The sequence below is a fragment of the Cupressus sempervirens genome, chromosome 11, assembly GCF_028749045.1.
Source record: "Cupressus sempervirens isolate cs-2001-9-10 chromosome 11, ASM2874904v1, whole genome shotgun sequence".
NCBI lineage: Eukaryota > Viridiplantae > Streptophyta > Pinopsida > Cupressales > Cupressaceae > Cupressus > Cupressus sempervirens.
The window spans coordinates 611,693,661-611,709,033 of NC_143128.1; the positions used below are offsets into that span (position 1 = coordinate 611,693,661).

A 15,373-nucleotide genomic window follows, 5' to 3' on the forward strand; every position below is an offset into this window, starting at 1 on the left:
TAGTTTTCCACTATATTAAGAAATAGTAATTAATATTTTTTTGAATAATGTAAAGTCACATATTGATCCAAGGAATGAATAAGTAAAAATATTAATGTAACAAATAAATAGTTTATTAATGCTAGGATTGACTCATTTTTCCTTTGGATCATGTCATATCTTAGAAATCAATCATATGAAAAAATATTAGGGTATGTGCAGGATCATGGTCAACCAAACTATGCTCTTAAGCGGCAATAAAAAATTAGAAAATCAGGGTTATGTCAACTTGACGTGCAATTTTTTACTTGGTATTAACTTTATATCAGAAAGTTGAGCGAAAAGAATCTCTAGCAAATTGAATCTAGTTTCTAAACTACTAAGACTTATCTCAAAAAAATAAAATAAAATTTTGAATTTTAATGCAATATTACAAAAATTTGAGAACAAAAATAAGAAGTAGATTTATGTCTGACCACCTTAATCAAAATCAAATGATAATATTTTTAAATAATATTCTAGATATAAGTAGTAGACTCATGCCTGGATGTGACACATATTTTTGGGTATTTTTCTTCTAAATAAATAATTAATAAATAATTTTTGACTTTAGTATTTTTAGAATAAAAAAATCTCATGTTTGACCACCTTAGCTAATTCAAAACTCTATAAAATTCAATTTTTCATTTTTTCCCTTATAGTAGAAGAAACATAGAATGTGATGTATCTTTTGGATTTAAAAAAATGTTGGACCATTTGAAAGTTATAGTTGTTTTCCAAGTAGTGTGTCAGTCAACACTTTATACGTAACTCCATTAGAAAATAAGTAATAATTACTTACTAAATTCATAGTTTGATGAACTTTACATTTATGAAAAGATAAGAACATTCTTAAGAAACCCTTTTCATTTCATCAAATTTTGGTATTAAAAAATCGTTAGCTACATGTTTGAAGTAGAAATCACATAAAAACAAGCCAAAAGTGCATTTTTAGAATTTTTTAAAGTTGACCATATAGGTTTGGTATCAAAAGATATAGTAGACCTTATAAATATATTAATTGTTCTCATTTAGTATCAGGGTGGCTGGGAAAGAAGTTGGAATAGATTTTGAAATGTTTTGAGATATTTCAATACTATAGAGTTTTCAGATTGCCACTTTTTGGCACACCATGATCGTGCACATACCCATTATAATACCCAAGATTTTAGTACTTTGCCTCCATGTGTTACCACAACCTTTATTAATATGAATACCTTAAAATGGACATCTTATATATTCAACTTGTCCAATATAAGAAATGTATATGAAGATCATGCCAATACTCATAAGGATATGCTTCTTATTATTCCATGTCATAGAAATATCAACTATTATATCTTTTCAACTATCATAACTTTTTCATTAGGGAGTGTCAATAAATATAATAGATTGCAATAATATCAAATAACCATTTGACTATGGGATATATCATTTTATTTTATTGATGATATGATGATAATAGTAAAATTGTTTTTTGAGGATACAAAAATATAGTTATAATGGTATGCGTTAGAGATATTTTTGTAAATATTTGAACAAGATAGAATGACAGTAACGATATTAATATTATTTAGAATGGTTAGAAAGAATAAATGGGAATCACTTGTCAAGCTAGATGTGCAAGATATCTCTAATGAAGGAAATCATTTTTCAAGCTATGAACTTGAATGGACACCTATTAGAGATGATAATATTCACCAGATAGATTGGTTTACTATTATCCTTCTCGAGAGACTCCCTCAGTTTGTCAAAGGGGAAGGTTTATTAGATAGTAAAGAAAAAATGTTTATACACAAAAAATGTAGGGAGTATAATGTGATGAAACCTACTAACGATATTAGAAAGATGTATTCAAGGTTAGTTTAAATTTAATATGTTAATTAAGCATGTCAAATCTTTTTATTTATTTATTATATTTATTTAAAAAAATTTACATGTATAAACAACTATCATTGTGCTTTTGGGCCCAAGATTAAAACAAATAAATATCAAAATCTAAAAAGGAAATGAAAATTTGTCCAAAAGAGGGGTTGTGAAACCCACTAACATGTTAAGGTTTTGTATGGCAGGCCAAATATTGTAATTATTGCATATAATCAGTATAGACATCAAGATGCCAACAATGAATTTTTTCATGGAATTGATGACCCTTATGGTGATCCAAGGAGTAATGTTGTACACCAAGATTGTCAAAAGAATGTAAATCATATATTGAATCCCTATTACTAATGGATGTGGGGATTGACACAATATATAAGAAACATTGTTTGGATTATGGAGTGAGAAAGTTGATGAAAAAGAGGGATAGATAATTGTTGAGAAAAGTTGTATTAAATGCATGGAATAGAGTGTGTTCTCTATGTTCACAAAAAAATGAAGATGATGCAAAAAGTGTATGTTTGTGGAATATAGAGGAGAAAGATAAGTTATTCTACTATAACACACTGAAAAATATAGAAAATGTTCCATTTATCACAAGCATGCAAATGACATGGATACTAGAGATGATGGTGAAACATTCATATATGATTCTATTATTGTAATGGATTCTACATTTGTAATAGACAAATATGCTAGAAGTAGAAAAATGTTAATTTTATTTATCGATGTCAATTCAATTATTAGATTAATGTATCTTAGAAATTAATTTATTATTAATTTATCCATGTGTAGTACAAATTATATACCTTGATTGTATTTGATGAACAAGAGGTTGGTGTACCTATTGCATGGGCCATATCCTCAAGAAACAAAGTTGAGGATATAAATGAATGGCTAGCTAAGGTGTATAGCAGAGGAAAAAAATATAAATAACAATGGAATGTTAATGTATTTATGACAGATGATGCTAGTGTAGAAATTGAAGCAATTAGGTTTTACTATCCTTACTTTATATTTATAAGAATGTAATTTATTAATACCCAAGTTACACAAAGATATGTTTCCTACTTTTCAAAATAAAATAGTTTTAATTTAACAATTAATTGATTAGACTTGTACTTATAAACTTTCATAACATGAAACTTGTAGATTATCCTTTTGTTGTCAAGTATTACTATGTATTTGGCATGTACATAGAGCATGGTTGACGAATGTATACAAGTAAGTCAATATTTCATTATAATTTGTAAAAAATTACATATGTCAAAACCATAACTTTATATTGTATTATCAAATCCAAATTTCTCAACACTAAAGATGTCGGGACAAAAATATTTGATAGATTAGGTGATATAATGTATGCAATGAGTGACAATGAAGATGTTAACACTCACTTGATAAAAGAATTTATGGAGGAATTCAAAGAATAAAATAAATTTATTGAGTACTTTCAAAAAAATTGGTGTTATGATGAGAGTAATACTGATAAGATTATCAAAATTATGCTTAATATTTTTATTGTATTTATATAATTTAGGTTACTCATTTTATATACTAAGATATCATTATGTTTATCTGTATAATGATGTGGGCAAAAAACTATGGAAGCTTTCCTCATGCAAATAGGGAAACTAATGCTTCAATTGATTCATATCACTCCCACATAAAGAGTCACTATTTAAGTGACCTTTCTAAAAATGCACAATAAGCATGGATTGGCTCATTCATACACTTCTTCATAGGGTAAAGCCATTATATAAAAACAAAAGATATTTGTAGCTATCAGGATTTTTAACTAACTTCAAAAAGGAGAGATATTACATAACTTCTTTAGAGAGATAAAAAATAATACTAGATTTAGATTGTTATCCATATGATCTTCTACCAAGCACATATAAAGTAAGAAGTCAAAAAAATCCAAGAAAATGATATTTTGTGAGAAAATTTGGGCTAGATTTGGACATATATAATTGTGAGTGGACAAATAGAGGAAACATGTGCAAACATGTGTCGAAGATCATAGATATTATAAAGAGGAAGACAACAAATGAGCATGATCATGTTGTTGGTAAGTGTCATTTAAAATTTATGTTTAGTATATACAAACACATGTATGTATATATGTATATTATTGTTTCCCAGTGCTAACTAAATTATTCTTTTTTCCAGATTTCAAAAGGTTCTACTCGATTGGTTGATGATAATAAAAAATTCAGAGAGACAAAGTTTGAGTCATGACATGAATGTCACAGGTAATTGTGATACTATATTTATATTTAAATATTAAATTCTTTTATGGTTCTCTACATGAGCTAGTTCATATTTCAATTGTAGATGATTGTATACTTCCAGAAGATCAAGATATAATAGAAATTAATGAGGAAGTTCACACACACACACACACACACACACACACATATATATATATAATGCTATTTCTTGATCTTTAGATGTTTTGGAATGATCTAATAGTACCAATGGTAAGTTTCAAAAATCCATTGACTCTTTAAACTCATTGCTCCAAAATTTACATACTAGCGCAGATGAAAAACTATTTTTAGTCAATGTGTTGAGAGATTTTCAAAAGTTATCCATGCATCTATTGCTTTATCTTCCAAATTTAAATCAATCCCTGGTTCAAACAACATATCTTTGAAATGAATAACAGCATTTTTTAGTCTTAGGAAAATGCATTAAACTCATTCTACTCATCAAAGACACAATGTTGTATCTAGAAACTTAAAGGAAAATTTGAGGAACATGAAAAGTTTCAATTCCCATCTATAAGGTGTAGGAAAAAAAGAAAAAGAAGGTTACCAATCACTCAAGTAGAGCAATACAAGAAGAAAGGGAGATTATAAGGAAACAAGGTTAGTTCATTTATTCAAAATTATTTTAATATCTACATGACTGATACTTCTTATCTTAAACATATGTCATTGTAGTTTTGATTGATCGAGAAAGTGCTCGAGGACATCTATTACCTTTCTCCCTTGATATAAACAAAACAACAAAAAATGAGATTGAAGTTACAAGTGGTAAGTTATTTACTATTAATTTACTTTATTATTATTATTAATTGCATTTTTGATGATTTTAAGAAGACATGAACAACTGATGCAATGCATGCTAGAAAAGGTAATAAAATTATGATAAAGAATTCAATACTTTTGAATAATTAATTTATAAATTAATTGTATACTTTTAGAACATATGTTGAATTAATTTTTAGTCTTGTAGATTTAGATGATCAACAAAACACTAAAAAATATAGTCAATTATTTTCTATTGATCTTAATCAATCAATGGAAGAAATCAACACAATGCAAAGTGGCCATGGTAAGAAAAACATAAAATAAACTTCAAACAATCATGATTCTTTTATTTGAAACTTATTTGCATTTAACTAACATAACTAAGTCAACATATTTGAGGTGATGGTGATACCAACATGGAGGATCACAACCAACACTTTTTGGGATAATCAGTATACTATACTTATGTCTTGATTGTTGCAGACTTTAAATCTCTTTTAAAATTAAATTTTAGGAGTGAATTGTAAATGTAAGACTGTTGGAAGTATTCTAGATAAAATGGCTATTATAAACCAATATTATCAATATTTTTAGAGTTTCAATATAATTGATTGTATATTTGGATATGAAATTAAATGATGTTATAAAATTGGTTCTAATGTACAACATAGTTTAATGTAAGTGTAGATCAATAAGTCAAGATCAAGAATTTTACAATAAGAGATTTTATGAACTTACCTATATTATTGATGTTACCATGATGATTTGAATTTCATTTTTAGATACATCATATTTTAAACTTATTTCATCTATTGTCTCCCCCTACCTAGGACACATTATGCTCTATAAAATGCTTCCTAATTACATATGTCTAAAATAATAAGAAATGAAAATATTAACATAAAAAAAAGATGTGAATTTATGTGAATGATAATAATATATTTTTTATTACATAAAAAATAAACATTTTAATTTCAACTATTTTTTCACACACATTGTAATTTTTTCATCATATTTTGTTCTTGTGAATCTTCTAATACTCCAAAAGTTAATGTATTAATTATGAATATAAATAAAAAATTAAATTTAATAAAGATTGACCAGATAGATAATTTCAATTATGCTGATATAAAACTTATTTTTATCATACAATAATATTAATAATATATTAAATTAATAAATAGAAAATAATTCTTCTATTAAATAAAATAACATTTTAGCCATCCCATAGCTAGTGCCGTTTGGTTATGGCAAATGGTGTTGGATATGTCTGTTGACTTCACAAAGAAAAATAAATCGTGTTGGGGTTATTAAAGAATATAGATGAATAGAAAAATGAAATATAGAAAAAACATTTACAGGTCACAAGTCATAAATTATAAATAAGGTATAGACCTTTTTTTCCATGTCCGTAGCTTCTCGATATTCAATATTTGAGATCAACAATCAACGGAAATAGTTAAAAACATGTTCCCACGCCACTGTTTATGCGAGCACTGAGATTTCCACCTACATTAGAATAATTATATAGAAATGTTTGACTATCAACCTCAAATCTTCAGTTTCAAGTGAGATCTTCAAAACCTAATTGTGGATTAAAATAATTAAACAGAGCAAGAAAATTTAGGCCTTAGGGGTATGACTTTCTTATCAGAGGGACTGTTAAAGTCCAATGATAGATGTAGACGTAAGCTGTTGGACCACGCGGAGATGTAATTCAAGCCGGCATTATTGAATAGAAAAGTAGTTCATATGAAAATACGACTTGACCTAATTTTCCATGTCAATCGTCGGCTTAGTCGTTTTGCCGTGTCCCCCGGTGGAAGAAAAAGTGATTCTGCACTGTAGGATAACATTTCCTAAAAGTCTATAATATGACGACTTTAGTTTGTGCTTTAAGGAAACTAAAAATCATGCAGTTTCTAATAATGTAAGGAATTCTTTTAGTTCTGTCTTTTTCTCTGGTTGTGGTCAAGGTGCCAATGGAACGATTTGTCTATGTTGTACTTTTGATCTTATCTATTGAATAATTTTTAATTTTACAATGGAACAGTTTTATAATAGTTAGGCTTATGTTGTTATCTAATTTGTTAATCATACAATATATTATTACTTGGTTTTAACTTTCTTCACTAAATATTTTATGATGCTTAGGATGTGTTAAGATTAGTAGTTATACGTTTATGTATAAGCAACAAATAGACAATAGGAGTGATTTTCGATAGAATACAATGAAAAGAAGAGGTTTTCTACTACTATGGAGAGGAAGATGTAGGAATGTAATCTTAAATGATGACTATAACAGTATAAATCTGAATGATACTGAATAAAAGAATGTTTAATTATAGGTCAAAGCCATTATATAAATAAATGAAGATATTTTACATACCAGGTTAACATTTTCAAGTCAAGAATATGATATGTGAAGGCATCATGAGAAACAGGCTTGAAGGAAACACTGAACTAATGAGGGTGACATTCATGGTCTTATATGTTTGTTAGGCATTTTTCAAAGATTAATTTCAGAATTCAAAGAATATATTAAGCCCAATTAACAAAAATGTTTGGGTCTTAGAAATGGTGATCCCATTTCATTCTAGTCTTACATCTAGCTCTTTAAAATGAGGATTGTACATATAACCAAATCCTTAAACTAGTTCCCATTCATCTAATGAGATGTTTAACTCATTAATTGATCATTTTCTTAAGACTTATACAAAGTTAAATTATAATACACATACTCAAATTACCAATACCATCGCCAAATTATTACTTTAAAACTTGACATGTACATATTACAATCACACCCAAACATAATTACAATATTTTGATGTTCTTAAGTATTCACCTACAATTTATCTTAAGAATTATTATTAATATTCTAACTAATGCTCTAGAATAAAGTATAAATATTCTTAGCACACTATAAATTTCTACAATGCAATTTGATTAACAAATAAAAGATATTATATTTATGATTAGCTATTGAGTTCTTATAGTTAGACATAATACAAAACAATAGAATAATAAAAAATTTATGCTCACAAATGAGAGTTATAGTTTAGATTTAATTATTTGTAAATAAAGGAACATTATTGAACGTACAATGAACATACAATAAGATAAGTCTAATATCACAAACTACTGATATCCATCAACAAACTACCTTCAAACCTCACTAAAATCTCATGACAAAGATCTCGTACGACTGAAAGATCAAAGATCTTACCAAATTCTACACAGTAGGGACTATTCTTTAAGCGCACAAATTAACATATAAATGAAAAAATTAGTCAATTGCTACATTTAACAGTTTTAGCTTAAAAATAAACACTTAATAAATGTCATTTAAATTGATAGACCTACACCTTATTAGTTTAAAACACAAGTTTTATTTCCATTTATAATTTCACACATTAACATTGGGTTTAGGCTGGGAATTGTCTATTGAGGATATCAAAAATGGTTTTCGCTATGGAGGGGCCAAAATGCACCTACATAACCAATTTGTTTGTATTTTTCAATAAATTAACATTCATATGTAAATTTTTAATTAATTAATAAAAGTTCATTTTGGCCTCTACATAGATAGTGCCATCAAAAATGGTCTTGTGATTTTCAATTTAATTGATAAACATAAGTTGCATGAATATTGACTACTGACATATTTGATTATATTATTGCTATCCTACCAAAGGTAAACATAATAGTAAAGAATCACCTCAAAATAATAACAAAAGTTAAGCAATTTTTTCATGTCAAAGGTGGTATCTTAGAAAACCAATGTTTTTCTCTTAAAATAGTAACAAATTAAAAAAATATGGGGAAATCATCTATCCTGGTCTTATACTCCCCATAGTTGTGGTTAGACTTCCATGTAAGAATTCCTCTACATAAACCAAAATTTATAAATATATATACAAATTTATTGGATGAGAATAACCTTAACAATAGCTATTCTACTGAATTGGACTATTCTTCTAATCGGCACATTACCTTTGAAGGTTCCCTCCATGACACCTCAATGCCCAAATTTCAAGTGTGAAATTCCAAAATACCTCATGCAAAACCTCTTGGAAATGCATTTTTAAATATCACATGAGAATACTGAAATGCTTCATTGGATGTGTTGTAGTATTGAAACTCTTGTGGAAAAGAAGAATACAAAAAGGCATTATACATGCCCACTTCCATTGTCTTATCTCCGACTAGACAAGGCCTACATAAGGAAAAAAATCCCACCTACTATCAACTCACTATAAAAATTAATAAACAACATAAATGCTCTGAGTTATTTATTATAGTACTGTTGTAAGACAAGATAAATGGTTACTTGCCATCTACACTCAACGAGAACTTGCGGGGATCAATTATTTTGAAGTCTTGAAGTTAGGTTTTATGTGAAAGCACCATCTCCCATATTTTCACCAAGTTCTATACAGTTTCTTCAAGGAAAAATCCTGGCAACGTGTACGCGAGACGGTGGTGGTGGACAAAGCGGTTCAACGGGAGACGGTAGCGGTGGAGGGGCGGGATGAAAGAAGGAATACGTTTCGTAACGAGCAAAGCAACTTCCGCACCAGCCAACTCCTCCCTGAAAAGGTCCATCGGCGCTAAACGTCGCATCCAACAGCCGACGAATTGCGTTATTCAAGCATGTATTGCAGTCGTCAACAGAAGTTAAATCCATCCAACACTGCAGCAGGCCGTTTATCGTATAAAATGTAGTGGTGGATTTTGATCCAGAAGAGTATCGTGTTGGGGATTGGATGGCATTTTCAGATAGATTGCTGAAAAGCTTCTTAACGGCCGCCTTGAACTCCTCAGGCTCATCTGTAACCTTCGCTGTATTATAAACAACTAGAGTATTGGTATCTAGTTCTCCGAAGAAGGAATAGTTCTCATAGCGTACGAAGCATTTGTCTAGCATAGATCTACCGCTGCTTACATTTTTACAAGCATTGAGCATGGAGCTGTTTGCGTCTTGTGAACAGCTGAGGCATTCTTCCGCAGTTGCGTCTCCCCTACATTGGAGGAGACCATAAACTGTGTCTGGACTTTGGCCATAGGATGAAGTACTGAAACCATTTGATGATGATGTATTGTCCACAAGATTATCAAGAACTATTTTAAGATTATTCTGGAATTCAGTGCTTGCCTTATTCTTGCCGCAGTTCTGCGTTGCACTGCAAAAAATATATGATAACAGAACAACACAGACCAACTGTGGATACTTCGCATTATAGGCGATCTGCATTTTGTCTCCCCCTTAACAATTCTTTCACAAACAGGGCTATTTAATTTAATGTGAATGCGATGAGTCGTTGATTCATTCAATTCTTAAGAATGGGGGAGATGCATTTGCCGGTTCAACCACGCAAAAATTAGTTATCTTTATGTAAATTTCGAAAAACTAAATTAATTATGACCACAAAAAATTATATTAGTCAAGCTTTAAAATGTCTCTTATAGAGAAAAGTTGCAAGCGTGGCATTGAAAAGTTGTTTAGTTGAGAAGTATGCCGTATTGCCCATCAACATGAAAAATAAATTTATTACTAAATCATCAATAAATTTAGTATTTTATTTAATATATAGATGTGATCTTATGTGATACAAATATATTATTTAATATTTATAAGTTAAGATGTGTTTCTATTTTGTATGTTGATGATTGCATATTCTACTAAATTAAAAACTTGTTAAAATATAATAAAATAAATTAGAAAAAGAAAATTTATATAGTTATATTAATTAAAAAATCTTTAAAGTAGATATATGAATTTAGAAACTTGATTCTTTTATTTTAGACTTTGTATAGATTACTAATTTATAATTATAAATTGTTTATAATAGAAAATTTTGCATATATTATTAATTAATATTTATTATTTTCTAAAATTTAAATTTAAGATGATCTATTAAATTTTTATTTTAATTTTAAATTAAAAGTCAACTTTTTTATTAAAACCTATAATGAAAGGTACAGAAAAAATTTAGTCTTCATGGAAAATTATGACCTTAAAAATGCCGTGATCATAGCTGACAGATGTTAAGTAAGCTAGGTACTTTGGTGCTTCTAGATTGTAAAGCAGGTCTTCACTTAGAGTTTAGCGACTGTTCAACGGGACTTGCAGAAGAAGTATAGGCTTGGATTTAATCAAAGTTTGTAAAACATTTTACATGGAAAATCAAATAGTGGTAGCACACTTTTTAATTCCTATTGTGTTATGTTAATCCGAGTCCCATCTGTAGGAAGCATTCTTTCCACGCCAAAATCTAATATCTTTGGCTCTAGTTGGGAATTTTCATTTTGAGATATTCCCATGGGCGTGGTAATTGAGGTCTTAATTTTCACCCTTTTCAAAATCTTATATTAAATTATAATTTATTTTCATTTTGGTACCAAGGTACAAGGTATATATAGAAGAATAAGGGAAATGAGCATCAATAGTAATGTAAAACAATAAAACAATAATGTTAAAAAAGAGACTTTAAATAAATAATTAAGCTCTGTTCAACGGGACTTGCAGAAGAAGTATAGGCTCGGATTTAATCAAAGTTTGTAAAACATTTTACATGGAAAATCAAATAGTGGTAGCACACTTTTTAATTCCTATTGCATTATGTTAATCCGAGTCCCATCTGTAGGAAGCATTCTTTCCACGCCAAAATCTAATATCTTTGACTCCAGTTGGGAATTTTCATTTTGAGATATTCCCATGGGCGTGGTAATTGAGGTCTTAATTTTCACCCTTTTCAAAATCTTATATTAAATTATAATTTATTTTCATTTTGGTACCAAGGTACAAGGTATATATAGAAGAATAAGGGAAATGAGCATCAATAGTAATGTAAAACAATAAAACAATAATGTTAAAAAAGAGACTTTAAATGCCGTGATCATAGCTGACAGATGTTAAGTAAGCTAGGTACTTTGGTGCTTCTAGATTGTAAAGCAGGTCTTCATTCAGAGTTTAGCGATTGTTCAACGGGACTTGCAGAAGAAGTATAGGCTCGGATTTAATCAAAGTTTGTAAAACATTTTACATGGAAAATCAAATAGTGGTAGCACACTTTTTAATTCCTATTGCATTATGTTAATCTGAGTCCCATCTGTAGGAAGCATTCTTTCCATGCCAAAATCTAATAGCTTTGGCTCCAGTTGGGAATTTTCATTTTGAGATATTCCCATGGGCGTGGTAATTGAGGTCTTAATTTTCACCCTTTTCAAAATATTATATTAAATTATAATTTATTTTCATTTTGGTACCAAGGTACAAGGTATATATAGAAGAATAAGGGAAATGAGCATCAATAGTAATGTAAAACAATAAAATAATAATGTTAAAAAAGAGACTTTAAATAAATAATTATGAGTATTATATTAAAAACTCTTGTAACAAATCATTAGAATGTGTTCATGTATTAGATCTTTTCCCTTACAATATCTATAAGAGTAAACTAATCAAATAAAATAACTTAAATAAAATAAATATTTTATCTTACTTATTTTAAATATTAAAGGAAGAGTATTTTGTCAAAAAAAAAAAGTTTGGAAAAGGAAAAGAGGATTTTTTTTTTAAATTTTAGAATATTAGTTGTGGTACTATTGAATATACATATGTTGACATAAATATGAGACCACTCTACATTAGGCATGCATACTCTATGTAGTGTGAAATTTATGTTTTAGAGATGCTTGTAAAAAAGAGAGCATTTTAATTCATGTGTACATCATCTTAGTACTTTCATAAGAATATTATGTTGAATTCTTGTGTTAACTTATTATGTTTTGGGAGTTGCTCTTTAATTTGCAATGACTATTCAAAAAGTCTAGTAAAACAAGTTTCCAAACTAAAATTAAAAAATTAAAATAATGAAAAATACATTAGAAATAAAATTGAAATTGTTAAAATAAATATTAAGGTGTAAGGTAAAAAAAATATAGTGGCTCTACTACCATAGATGAATGTCAAATTATAGAGTCAACAATATCTTTTTATAAGATGAATATGCATATGTGAAATTATAGAGGTTTAATGGTGATTCGATGCTTCTTAGGAGGAATTTGGCTACCCCTCTTCACTCAAATAATGACCATGGATAGTAGATTGTCATATCTAAGAAGGATAAGAAGGTCAAGGGAAGGGGTGGATAAAGCAACACACAAAGAAGGAATTTTTTTTGAAGATCCCTTTGGGAAATACAATCTTTTCAAGTAAATATAGGTATCGACTTTTTCATAATCTTCAGGAGGGTTCTCTAAGACTATCTCCTAAGAAGAATTTTAGAAATAATAAAACTCTACAAGTAAACCTTAGATGATTTTCAAGAAAAATTTGATCTAAAGCCTAGAGAAATTAGAACTAGATAGCTACCAGTTTGGTTAGGGGTCCTCAAAACCCACTAAAGGTTGCAACAAAATTATGAGTAAAGGAGAAAGCACTAACTGATAACATTTTTATTGAACATCTAGGAAAGACAGATGTTGTTGTGTAATACTAGAAAACTTCTCCATAATGTTGGGGAGGTTTCTCTAAAACTATCTCATAAGAATAATTTTAGAAATATTACAGTACTACAAATAAACCCTGGATTATTTAATAGAGAACTTTGCTCTAAATTCTAGATAAATCAAAACTAGAAAGCTACTAGTGTAGTTAGTGTTCCTCAAGACACCCCAAAGGTTGTAGTAAAAACATGGGTAGATGAGAAATCCCTAGCTAATAGTATTATTATTATTATTATTTATGAAAATGTTGATTCTTTGCTCGAATTTAAGAAATATGGGTTTCTCATAAAATTAGACCTTTCCAAAGATTAGGAAAGGGTCTAGACTGGACATTCCTATTAAAGATTCTTGGAGCTTTTAGGTTTGAGCTCTAAACAATTCAATTTTTCAACCAATTCATTTCCTCTCCTACTTCCTTTTTCATTATCAATGACTTATCTTCAAAGTTCTTTAAATCATCTAGAGCCCCGTGATAGGGAGACCCCATCTTTCTTATACAATTGTCCATCATGGCTCATTTCTAAGTAAGGTATTTGAGTCTTTTGGGGTTTATGAGGGTCATTCATAGGTCGGAACCCTCTTCTTCCTCTCAAGTTGTATTTATGAATAATTTGTAGATGACACTATCCTCATGGGAGAGGATTCTAAGGGAGTCCTACAACATTAAGGCTACTTTGTGTTGTGATGTGGAGCCTAATTAGATTTGGAGGTTAATTTTTCCCCTTGTATTTTGCTCAGTTTCCCCCTAGATTATTATGAAAAGAATTTGAGGGTTGTGCTCCTAAGATAGGGTCAAGGGGTAGCACCCCAAGTGTGCTCCCTATCCCGATACAAGTTGGGTTCAAGGAGAAACACCCCTATCCAAATTTTTTGGGGCAACATCCCCAAAGAAAAAATTAAAATTACTATTGTGAAAGTCGTCGTCTATTCTTTTTCTATTCGATGACTCATTCTAGTCCTCATTTTATAAGAAATTTTTTTTTAGTATAAAATGGCTTAGGGTTAGGGATTTCATAATGTATGATGAGATTGTAGCTTCTTGTAGCGATATTGAGTTGTAAGGGATTGTAGATTGTAATCACTAGATAATAATAATATTGGACTTCTATTAGTGGACATAGCCTAGGGACTGGGTGAACCACATTAAATCTTTGTGTCTTGTGTTCTCTTCTATGCAATTTGTTATTGATTTATATTAGTTATATTTAAATGTAATTGTTATTTCTATGTGTGGTTAATCCTAACAGGTGGTATCAGAGTGAGGTGTCGCCATTCTGTATTTTTTTAGATATCCTCTATAGGAAGGTCTTATGGTTGAGTGTGAGCAATGACAGATAAAGGTTAGTTGAAGGTTGAGAAATTTAATGGCAAGAACTTTTAGTTATGGAAGATGCAAATGGATGACTATCTTCATCCAAAGGATCTATGGTGGCCATCACAAAGAAAAACCAAGAAATAGATAGTTATGAAAGATGAGGACTACGAAATTAATGATCAAAAGGAACCTGAAAGTATTCATTTAAGCCTAGCATAATCATTGGCTTTTAATATTATGAAAGCTAGGATAGAAGAAGAGATGAAACAAACCTTAGAAAAACTATATGAAAAGCCCTCTACTTCAAACAAGTTATTTCTCATGTAGCGTTTATTTAATACAAAGATGGCATAAGGTGATTCTATTACAAATAATTTAAATGAGTTTAATATAGTTACCAACCCATTATCTTTTGTAAATCCCAATTGTGATGAAGAAATTAAGGCTCTCTTCAATTAGTGTTCTTTGCTTGAAATTTGGAATGCATTGGTAATGGTTGTGAGTAATTTTTATTTTGAATCTAATACCCTAAAACTCGATGATGTGATTGGTCTTATTCTAAGTGAGGAAAGTCATATGAAGATCTTAGGTGGATCTACATTAGGAA

The 15,373-nt window shown here is 29.3% G+C and overlaps 1 protein-coding gene across 1 annotated transcript; it reads right to left on the reverse strand.

Moving 5' to 3' along the window:
* Positions 1-9,057: 9,057 nt before the first annotated feature.
* Positions 9,058-10,297, reverse strand: LOC149531171 (cysteine-rich repeat secretory protein 55-like). Its single transcript, XM_089810018.1, has one exon. It carries the CDS (start codon positions 10,192-10,194, stop codon positions 9,385-9,387), a length of 810 nt encoding a protein of 269 aa, XP_089666144.1. The 5' UTR covers positions 10,195-10,297; the 3' UTR covers positions 9,058-9,384.
* Between the last annotated feature and the right edge of the window lie 5,076 nt (positions 10,298-15,373).

Coding starts and splice junctions, on each gene's coding strand:
- LOC149531171 (XM_089810018.1), bottom strand. CDS start 10,194: ATGCAGATCGCCTATAATGCGAAGTATCCACAGTTGGTCTGTGTTGTT.